This window comes from Sinocyclocheilus grahami, unplaced genomic scaffold (assembly GCF_001515645.1).
Source record: "Sinocyclocheilus grahami isolate Dianchi unplaced genomic scaffold, SAMN03320097.WGS_v1.1 scaffold311.1, whole genome shotgun sequence".
Classification (NCBI taxonomy): Eukaryota; Metazoa; Chordata; class Actinopteri; order Cypriniformes; family Cyprinidae; genus Sinocyclocheilus; species Sinocyclocheilus grahami.
The window spans coordinates 1241130-1252429 of NW_015505490.1; the positions used below are offsets into that span (position 1 = coordinate 1241130).

Sequence of the window (11300 nt, forward strand, 5' to 3'; positions counted from 1 at the left end):
ATATACTGTATATGTTAGAAATAAAGATTTTTCAGTATCAGCAGTTTAGATAGGATCTGTGGGGAAGCTTCAAGATATTAAGTGAAACTTTTTGAGACATAAAATTCAGCATTCTTCAACATGTTTTGTTCTGTGGACTGCAACATGCACTTTCATTTTCATCAAGTATTTCCAAAACACTACAGCATAAAACATGAGTATTATGAAGTACACATTGTTTCATGCAGGTGTGCTATATCAATAAAACTGGAATAAAGCAATATACTTTATACAGACCTGCAGTGATGGCCTTCATGTCTGATCGTTCCTGACTGAGCACCTGCTCCAGATCTCTCATTTGATTTTTCAAGTCATCTCTCACTGCTGAGGCCTGACGCACTATACTGGTCCTCAGAGCTGACAAGATTTGTATAGAAGTTACTTTCTTAATGTTTTAATAGAACTGAACATCAGCAAACAGAGATCAACTCCTAACGGGCCAATTTATCAATTATATTTGGCTTACCAAGATGTTCTTTCAAAACAGTTCTTTCTTTTTCAAAATGTTCTTTCTGCGTATCCGCATTGCACCACGTTACCGGCTCGTTGCTTGGAAGTGTGTACAGTTGCTAAGCGCGTCGTGTTGTTTTATGGACTATAAAGTATTTTAAGATATTTCTGAATTGCTTAGATTTCACAATATTACTGTTTTTACTGTATTTTTATTCAAATAAATACTGCCTTCTTTCAATCCAAACTTTCATTTTGAATAAATATCATATAATAAATAAATATTATTATAATAATAAATACATAAAATATCATGTAATTTCAAGAAACTAAACTAAAGTCCATTAGGTGACCTCAGAATGATTTAAGTTTATTATTTTATATATAAGTTTATGAAATAATGAAGTCAATTAAACTGCCTATAACTTAATTGTGTGTATAGATCTGTGGGGAAGCTTCAAGATATTAAGTGAAACTTTTTGAGACATAAAATTCAGCATTCTTCAACATGTTTTGTTCTGTGGACTGCAACATGCACTTTCATTTTCATCAAGTATTTCCAAAACACTACAGCATAAAACATGAGTATTATGAAGTACACATTGTTTCATGCAGGTGTGCTATATCAATAAAACTGGAATAAAGCAATATACTTTATACAGACCTGCAGTGATGGCCTTCATGTCTGATCGTTCCTGACTGAGCACCTGCTCCAGATCTCTCATTTGATTTTTCAAGTCATCTCTCACTGCTGAGGCCTGACGCGCTATACTGGTCCTCAGAGCTGACAAGATTTGTAGAGAAGTTACTTTCTTAATGTTTTAATAGAACTGAACATCAGCAAACAGAGATCAACTCCTAACGGGCCAATTTATCAATTATATTTGGCTTACCAAGATGTTCTTTCAAAACAGTTCTTTCTTTTTCAAAATGTTCTTTCTGCGTATCCGCATTGCACCACGTTACCGGCTCGTTGCTTGGAAGTGTGTACAGTTGCTAAGCGCGTCGTGTTGTTTTATGGACTATAAAGTCTTTTAAGATATTTCTGAATTGCTTAGATTCTTTAAAAAATATCACTATTTTATTCGAAGTACAGGTGCATCTCAATATCTCGTGCATCTCGTGGAAAAGTTCATTTATTTCAGTAATTCAACTCAAATTGTGAAACTCGTGTATTAAATAAATTCAATGCACACAGACTGAAGTAGTTTAAGTCTTTGGTTCTTTTAATTGTGATGATTTTGGCTCACATTTAACAAAAACCCACCAATTCACTATCTCAACAAATTAGAATATGGTGACATGCCAATCAACTGATCAACTCAAAACACCTGCAAAGGTTTCCTGAGCCTTCAAAATGGTCTCTCAGTTTGGTTCGTACTCTGTAGAGGCAGCCCTCATTCACAAGTGTGTTTACTTGACTTTCTTTCAATTCAGTTTTTAATTGCGTATATTTGTAAAGCGAAGATGAACTGAAATGATAAGAGATGATCAGCGAATCAAGCATCATACAGTGGTGAACGTACAAAAACATATAAGACCAGAATTCGTGGAATGTGTCAAAAAAATCTGCATAATTAATCTCTTTAACCCGGAGGGCGGCGAAAGTACAATATACAAGCGCTACTTCTGCCAATGCTTTCCTCATGAATATTAACTAGCCTAATTTATACGTTGCTTGGTAACCTTCCTAGTGCTCCGGTTACGTGCCCTATTTAATATTCATTAGTCATGCTTTTCTCCATAGTAGGATTCGTGTGGGATGATGCACGCACAATTATCCATGTACTGCATACATTTTATACATGTATCTTACTAACCACAAACAAATGCCTTTCAATTTGAGTCTGTGGAATTCTGGATTAAATGATTGTGCAACGATTTGTACAAATACAGACATGTTTGCGAATAAAAATGTTCTGCTCTGTATTAATATATCATAAATTGCTCATGCAAAAAGGATTCTGTGCATATGTGGATCAGGTGACACGCGTGCATTAATTGACGTCTAGTTGGAGTCGATCTTGTTCGGTTCATTTGGATTTTGAGACTTCATTTACGGAGTTTACAGCATTTCACGTTACGTTATGAATGTTACATTGAGTTTCTTTGTTTCTTTTTGGTTTGGCTATTCTCCTCTACCGTAGAAATATAGAATAAATATGTTTTATTGAACTTGTTCTAACTTAACTTGTCTTAAGACACAGAATAGCTTATATTAATTTGGCCAAACAAGAACTTCGTGAGGGTACCTTGTTTTGTTTTTTTTCTTTCTGTAATTCAACAGCACGTTGTCAGTTATTCCTTCCTTGTAGGCTATTATTATTATTATTATGTAAAGATGAAGTAGACTATGCTGATCAGCCATCTCCGCACTGCAGTAGCCTACTAGAGAAATGCACCTTTCATATGCTTACAGCATTGCAAACGCTGCAGCCTGTTTATTATCAGAATAATACAGTCAACCAAACATATAGATACACTATAGAATCTAGATACACTGGTTAATTAAAACAGCCCGTAGTACAATCCGTGCCGTTCAGCCTGAGCTCGGGCCAAGCACATATTTGCTCATGTGAAGAGTATGATTTTTCATGTGAAGAAGACCATGTTTTTTTGTTTTTTTTTGGAAAGCGGGTTAAGTACAAAGCCTGGTTTACATAGTAATAATAATAGCATGTAGCATTCAAATTCAAATAGCCAACATTGTGAATATGGAAACATTTGGATTCGTGCCAAATGAAAGAGTAAGAAAGAGGATTATAGGGCCAAACAATAAATAAAAAAAAAAACATCTCCAGAATAAAGTCATTAGCCTATAATTCGAGATTAAACTCATTAAATATCCAGAAAAATTTAGAAATAAAATATTGAGAATAAAAATAATTACATTTCGAGAATAAAGTCGTTCATCAGCATCTTCAACTTCATCTTTGCAGCCGACACTGAGCGCGTTTACATGCACGTTCAAGCCGATTATGCTTAATAAACCGAAAACGCACGTGCTCATGTAAACGCGGTAACCCGTTTTCTTTTATCGGAGTAAGGTCATAAACGGCGTAAGCATAAACCGGTCGACAGAGGTAGTTTTTTGCCTCTTACCCCGATTTCGCGCGGCATGTAAACGCAATAACCCGCTTTCTGTCGGCTTATTGAAGTGCGCATGTGATACGTGACAGGAACGCATCGTTAGTGCAGATTTAAGCCCATCTAGACAGAGCAAACGTTTTGCATTAAAGAAAGAAGGAAATATATCACAAAAGCAGACTTTTTCATGCCTCAGAAAATGATAAAAGTGTTCTCATCTCGCGCAGCAGAAGTAGAAGTGGTTCAGTCAAAACGCTGCATTATAACTGCATGAGAGGATAATATGAGCTGCAAGTTTCACGCTAACATGTTGCAAGCTTTATTTAACATCACAACTGACAATCATATAGAATACTTGGAGTCAGATAAGCAAAAGATTATATTTTGACGTTACTAAAGGGAAATAACCTGATATATTAATAAAGTCATGTAAACACAGCTTACTCGCGTTGTCAGGTTACTTGATGTGCATGTAAACGGGGAAACCTGGTTATTTTAATAAACTGATATTTGTGAGTTATCAGCTTACTGGTATGCATGTAAACGTGCTCACTCTCAGAAAACAGTTTAGTAATAAGTAGCCTATATAAAATATGTTCTAGCTATTTATGCTAAATGCATAAATTATTATTAGGCTATTATTAATTATTATTATTATTAATTATGCGATCCGCTTGAGCGCGGAATAGGCTATAGCCTATAAAACGCTTGTTTGGTATAGTTTAGTTTAAGTTAATTTAATAGTTTAATTAAATATAAACGTGCGATTACCAATGGCTCAAATGAGCGACTATAATAGCCCTTTTAATAATAATAATAATAATATTAATCATCTATTAATCATTTTGAGTCTAATTTCATCCCATAGATTCGTATATTCGCAAGATGAGCAAAAACGGGCGCGGAGAAAATGTGAGACGTAAAAGAGGGCGAGGTCTTACAGGCGGAACAGGAAGCGCAGTCACATGAGCACGGGAGGGGAGGTTGAAGGCGATGTTTATTTCCCTAACATGTTTATCTTATTTCACTATGATATCAATTCGCGATCTAATGTTGCATTTTAATATGGAGAAAGACAATATTTGCTGTGTTTACAATAATCGTCAGTGATCACTTTTCCCTTTCACCTCTCCTAGGTTTTGCTTGCGAGGGCTCTTGACTTGCTCAGCCTGAACTTCCCGTTGCAAAAGTAGTGATGGGAAGTCCGATTCATTCAAGCGAATCGGTTCGTTCGAACAGATCCCCTCAAAGAACCGATTCAACTATTTTTGTACGTCACTTCGCTAATAGGTCATCAGGTGGGCCCTAACACCCAGGCTTTAAAACTTAAAGGAGCCATATGATGCGATTTCAAGTTTTCCTTTCTCTTTGGAGTGTTACAAGCTGATTGTTTCATATGACCCCTTTAACAATATATATATTTTTAATATTTTAAAAAGTATTTTCTCTTCATAAAATTAAAAAATATATATTACTTTGATTTTTTTTATTTTCCTCTCTGTTCAACAGAGTTATACTCTATTTGCAAGTGATGCAAGTGGTTATTGTAATGTTTATTGATTATATTACTGTTGATTAAAAAAGGAATAAAACATTCCAAGTCAGATGTTTAGTCATGGGTTTATTGTGTTTATGTTTTGATTGTGTTTATTGTAATTTCGTATGTTTAGTGTGATTATTGTAGCAATGATTCCGCTCATATAAGTCATTTCGATCTTAAATATAATCTGCACGTTCATTAACCCATACTAAATTGATTTTGCATCTCAAATTTCAGTCCGACCAGTTTTGTGAACCAGTTCAACTGATTCATTTAAAAGATCCGGCTCAAATGAACGAATCTGACATCGCTCTGCAGAAGCACACAGACGGAGACAGAGAAAGATAGAGCTGCAGGAAAAGGGAACATCACGCACGGGGTGTCGTTGTGAATGCAGTTGTTCCTCCACGTCTAGACACCCATCAAAACTTATTTTTACACGTTAATTTTAACCGGATCCGCCGCACTAACTTACCCGAGCGTATACAATACTGCGTGAAACGGTGGTTTCCAGCACGGGGGATTTAATGGGAGTCTTGCATCGATAAAGCGCTTCTCCCCCCCCTTGACGGACCCTCGCTCGAACCGAACCGGACTCGGGCGCTGTCCTCACCGGGGGGTATCCGATCCCAGTTATATTTTGACTGCGACAAAAACACTCCGGAGTCCGAATATGGCAGGGAATCTGAAGAAAGGTGGGGGGCTTATTGGCATGATGAAGGACGCTTTTCAGCCTCACCATCATCTCCACCACTCCCATCACCAGCCCGGGGCCGTGGACAAAAAGACGGTGGAGAAATGCTGGAAATTCATGGATAAGGTGGGTGGTTATTAATCAAAACATAAAAGATAGATACCAGAGAGACGCTGTAGCTAGCAGCCTCGGTCTCTTGTTAGCTTAGCCGGATGGCCTGCGCGGAGTCGTCCAAATGCAATATGGTAGGGCAGCTCTGCTAAGGCAATTAGCTGAATGGTTTGCAGGCTAACAAACTATATACAGCCGTCAAATACTCTGGGAATATTCCGTTTTACAGAGTAGATAATTTGCGGTACCCGTACGCCTCAGCTTGCCTAGTAGGACTTGTGAATGTGGTACAGGGTCTTGTGCTAGTTTGCTAGCTTATTAGCTTGTGGCATTTCTTTAACTGGTAAATACAGTTTGTATAGTAAGAAGACTAGGAATGGTTTGGACACATCTGTTCAAATGTGACTCCTTCAGGATGCTCAAATGAACAGTGTGGAAATCCCAAAGTTGGTTAAGCAACCAGTATCTGACATTACAGATCTAGTTGCTGGTAAGTCGCTTGGTTAAATTGCATTTGCTCAGTTGGTGGATAGATCTGCTCTTTCAACCACTACTTGCTGCTCTTGTTCATGTTTCTATGTAGTTTTTTGGATAAACAGGAAGTGTCCTATCATGTTTCTCTTATCTTTAAGTACTTACAATCTGTATTAAGTGAAATATAAACTGGTGTGTTCCATTCAAAGTATGGCTTTAGATAGCTAAATATGCAGCTGTATTAAAAGCTAGATGTTTGGGGGTTTAATGCAGACTTATCCAAGCAAGGTTGGTCTTATGATCAGGTATGGATGTAGCTGCTGGGCACACAGTCCTTATTTCACACCTGATAAACCATATAAAGCCTACTGTGTCATATTTAATCATTTCTAAGACCTCTAAATGATCAAAATTTTGCACACAATCTGCTACATGGCTTCTGCCCTCTGATTGATAGTTCATACCTTTTTTTTGTAGTAAAAAGTAAAAAGTAAAAAGTAAATATTAATCTGATAGTAAAAGTAAAAAGCCTTTTAGAGTCAAATTTTAATTATGTCTACTTTCAGTTTGTGGTACACAAGACTTTGTATTTTTTTTATAAAGTAAACAAGAATATTTTTTATATTGTTAATATTTCATGATGAACTTTGAAGGGACTAAAGTACTTTACATCAGAATGTGATCTTAAATTTTGGCAATATAAATAACATCAACTGCACCAAATTTCATATTTTTCCTTAGTTCAGGTCTTTGAAAAAACGTTGAAGTATTTTCTTCTTCACATATGCGTTAGTTTTTTTTAAAAGATGTTTTTAAAAAATATTTCATAAAAAATCTTCCAATAAAGCGTTCCATTTCGAAGAAGACATTTTTCATATGCCAGGCTTTACAGAGTTAATGTACTAAGTAATAAACCAAGAATTTAATCAACTGATGTAGAATCTTTTTCCAGCTTGTCTAGTAAAATTTTAAAACTTAAAACGTTTATGTGAACATCTGTCTAGGTGGTTTTCTTTTGTTGAATTTGCTGCCTCCCAATACAAAAGTTAAAGCTGCAGTTCATGGAAAAAAAAAGTTGTGGTTACTGATCTCACACTTCCTGTGATGTTCACACTGGTACATGAGCGAAACGGTGCATCTGTCACAGGGGACTCATTTTAAACTTATCCTGTTGATACTTAGATACTAAAGATGGTATTTAATTTAGTACATTTTTAGATGCATGTTGCAAAGGAAAACTATTTAATTTTTACTGAGAAGAGCAGATAATGCTTGCTGATTGAAAACTTTGCAACTTCCTATTTGTTTAGTTTCACACTGGTAGTTTGGATAGTGCACATGTGACATATCACATTGTCTTCGTAAGCGAATCTCCTTGTTTTTGCAACATAACATTATGGACGTAAATGTCCACTTTGTCAAGTCTGTGCTGAGACTTAGACTGTAAATCCTTTATATGAGTGTTTAATATGAACATGACAATCAGTGGTTCAGGATATATGACATTAGGAGAAGTTCCACTTGCAAAACAGGCTTTTCTGGGGGGAAAAAAAAAGGTTCTTCACATGAATTAAAGTTTTGTTAAGTCTATCGTGGCTTGGCTATTTATTATCCAAGGTTAACTTTTTCATGTTATCCATTAGTGCTGTGCTGTATACCGGTTCATACCGAATACCGGTGTTTATTTTTGTTATGATATGAATTTTTAAAATACCGCAACATCGGTATACCGCATTAAGCAACGTTTGGAATGCGACACTGTTTTAAAGGGGTGCTTTTTCACTGTTGCACTGTGGTAAGGGAACAGCTGTATGTGTTACTAAGCGTGAAAGTTCTGAAAATGAAGCTGTTAGTGTTGGGTCGTTCTTGAATGATTCGTTCATTTTGAACAAATCTTTAATGTGACTCGTCTCGGGGAGTGATTCGTTCAGTCGCTCGCGCATGCGCAACATCATATAGGATCTGTACTGGAATTAGTCAAGTAGTTCACCTGGTTCGAGTCTTCAGGTTTTTCCGAGTCGTTCGTTCATCACGTGACAGCCTCATAAGCTTTAACCAATGCAGTCTGAGCCGGAAAGAGAATTGATTAGTTAATCTCTGGAGTCTTCGGGTTTGAGTCTTTCGTTCATCACGTGACAGCCCCATAAGCCCAAACCAGAAGACTTGTCAGATAAGAGGTGAGGTGAGCTAATCATAGACTGAAGACCCAGGTAAACAATGAATTAATCTTTTCTGTTTCTTATAGCAGTTTTGTATTGTTTGTAGTGTGATCAACGTTTGCGTAAGTAGTAGACATAACACGTAACATTTTAATTATATTTTGCTAAAATGAACGAAATGACTCGGAAAAAAGATTTGTTCATTTTGCTGAATGAGACTCAAAGGTCCGAGTCGGTAAAATGATTCGAACTTCCCATCACTAGAAGCTGTAGAACTAATAGAACGTAATGACACAGAAGAACTCATCCACAATATCCACGAGCGCGACTTTCAGACCCTTTTAGCCACTTTTTTCCATAGAATATTCATACTGACAAACCTAGCGACTTTTTTGGATAAACCTTAGCTATGGTTCAGTTGGAAGATTTCGCCAGTGCTGTCCCGTGAATGTGAGGTCTGACTTTCCCGGAGAAGTGTCGCCGCGTCTGTTCTGAGCCGTGAGAGGCAGAGAAGCAGCACATTCAGTTGGCTGCACCGCACCTAGCACCTGTCGCTTACTGATTGTTTGGAATTATAAATATGAGCATAGATCGTCTGTTAATATCACATGCACTTTTTTGTTTGTTGTTTGTTACTCAGACGCAGGCAGTGCGCTGCATGAGACAAAAAAGTAATATAGCCAAAACAACCGCATAGCCGCTCTTTAGTGTAGATGCATGTTGATTTTATCAGACAATGCCACTATTATAAATGAGAGTGACTCCTGGTTAACATGTATTAAAAGTCACTATTTAGTGTGGTATTTTTTGACAATATTCACTCATCATGACCGTAAAATAGGGCATTCTAAATACTGCAGTATTTCCTCTCTCAATCAGTAGAAAATATGGTTAACACCCGGTCATGCTTGAAAAAAAAATACCGTCATGTACCGTGAAACCGGTATAATTTTGAAAAATACCGTGATATCAATTTTTGGTCATACCGCCCAGTACTATTATCCATTTAGTTATACTCTATAAATCCTCTGTAAGTATTCAACCTCTTACCAAATACAAAAGAACTCGGTTGTGGTTCTTCCGTGTGAACCTTAAAGGGGTCATATGATGCGATTTCAATTTTTCCTTTCTCTTTGGAGTGTTACAAGCTCTTGGTGCATAAAGAAGATCTGTAAAGTTGCAAACACTAAAGTCTCAAAACCAAAGAGATATTCTTTATAAAAGTTAAGAGTTAAAGTTTTGTTAAGTCTATCGTGGCTTGGCTATTTATTATCCAAGGTTAACTTTTTCATGTTATCCATTAGTGCTGTGCTGTATACCGGTTCATACCGAATACCGGTGTTTATTTTTGTTATGATATGAATTTTTAAAATACCGCAACATCGGTATACCGCATTAAGCAACGTTTGGAATGCGACACTGTTTTAAAGGGGTGCTTTTTCACTGTTGCACTGTGGTAAGGGAACAGCTGTATGTGTTACTAAGCGTGAAAGTTCTGAAAATGAAGCTGTTAGTGTTGGGTCGTTCTTGAATGATTCGTTCATTTTGAACAAATCTTTAATGTGACTCGTCTCGGGGAGTGATTCGTTCAGTCGCTCGCGCATGCGCAACATCATATAGGATCTGTACTGGAATTAGTCAAGTAGTTCACCTGGTTCGAGTCTTCAGGTTTTTCCGAGTCGTTCGTTCATCACGTGACAGCCTCATAAGCTTTAACCAATGCAGTCTGAGCCGGAAAGAGAATTGATTAGTTAATCTCTGGAGTCTTCGGGTTTGAGTCTTTCGTTCATCACGTGACAGCCCCATAAGCCCAAACCAGAAGACTTGTCAGATAAGAGGTGAGGTGAGCTAATCATAGACTGAAGACCCAGGTAAACAATGAATTAATCTTTTCTGTTTCTTATAGCAGTTTTGTATTGTTTGTAGTGTGATCAACGTTTGCGTAAGTAGTAGACATAACACGTAACATTTTAATTATATTTTGCTAAAATGAACGAAATGACTCGGAAAAAAGATTTGTTCATTTTGCTGAATGAGACTCAAAGGTCCGAGTCGGTAAAATGATTCGAACTTCCCATCACTAGAAGCTGTAGAACTAATAGAACGTAATGACACAGAAGAACTCATCCACAATATCCACGAGCGCGACTTTCAGACCCTTTTAGCCACTTTTTTCCATAGAATATTCATACTGACAAACCTAGCGACTTTTTTGGATAAACCTTAGCTATGGTTCAGTTGGAAGATTTCGCCAGTGCTGTCCCGTGAATGTGAGGTCTGACTTTCCCGGAGAAGTGTCGCCGCGTCTGTTCTGTGCAGTGAGCGGCAGAGAAGCAGCACATTCAGTTGGCTGCACCGCACCTAGCACCTGTCGCTTACTGATTGTTTGGAATTATAAATATGAGCATAGATCGTCTGTTAATATCACATGCACTTTTTTGTTTGTTGTTTGTTACTCAGACGCAGGCAGTGCGCTGCATGAGACAAAAAAGTAATATAGCCAAAACAACCGCATAGCCGCTCTTTAGTGTAGATGCATGTTGATTTTATCAGACAATGCCACTATTATAAATGAGAGTGACTCCTGGTTAACATGTATTAAAAGTCACTATTTAGTGTGGTATTTTTTGACAATATTCACTCATCATGACCGTAAAATAGGGCATTCTAAATACTGCAGTATTTCCTCTCTCAATCAGTAGAAAATATGGTTAACACCCGGTCATGCTTGAAAAAAAAATACCGT

The 11300-nt window shown here is 37.1% G+C and overlaps 1 protein-coding gene and 1 pseudogene across 2 annotated transcripts in view; one reads left to right on the plus strand and one right to left on the minus strand.

Annotated features, from left to right (window-relative positions):
* The window catches only part of LOC107601690 (coiled-coil domain-containing protein 153-like), a 5654-nt pseudogene extending 2045 nt beyond the window's left edge, over positions 1 to 3609 (minus strand).
* Positions 3610 to 5408: 1799 nt separating this feature from the next.
* LOC107601723 (E3 ubiquitin-protein ligase CBL-like) overlaps positions 5409 to 11300 on the plus strand; it is a 49454-nt gene continuing 43562 nt past the window's right edge. For both annotated transcript variants that reach the window (XM_016293992.1, XM_016293993.1), the window contains exon 1: positions 5409 to 5936. In XM_016293992.1, the coding sequence (XP_016149478.1) occupies positions 5790 to 5936 (147 nt within the window). In that variant the 5' untranslated portion in view covers positions 5409 to 5789. The remainder of the gene's footprint in view (positions 5937 to 11300) is intronic.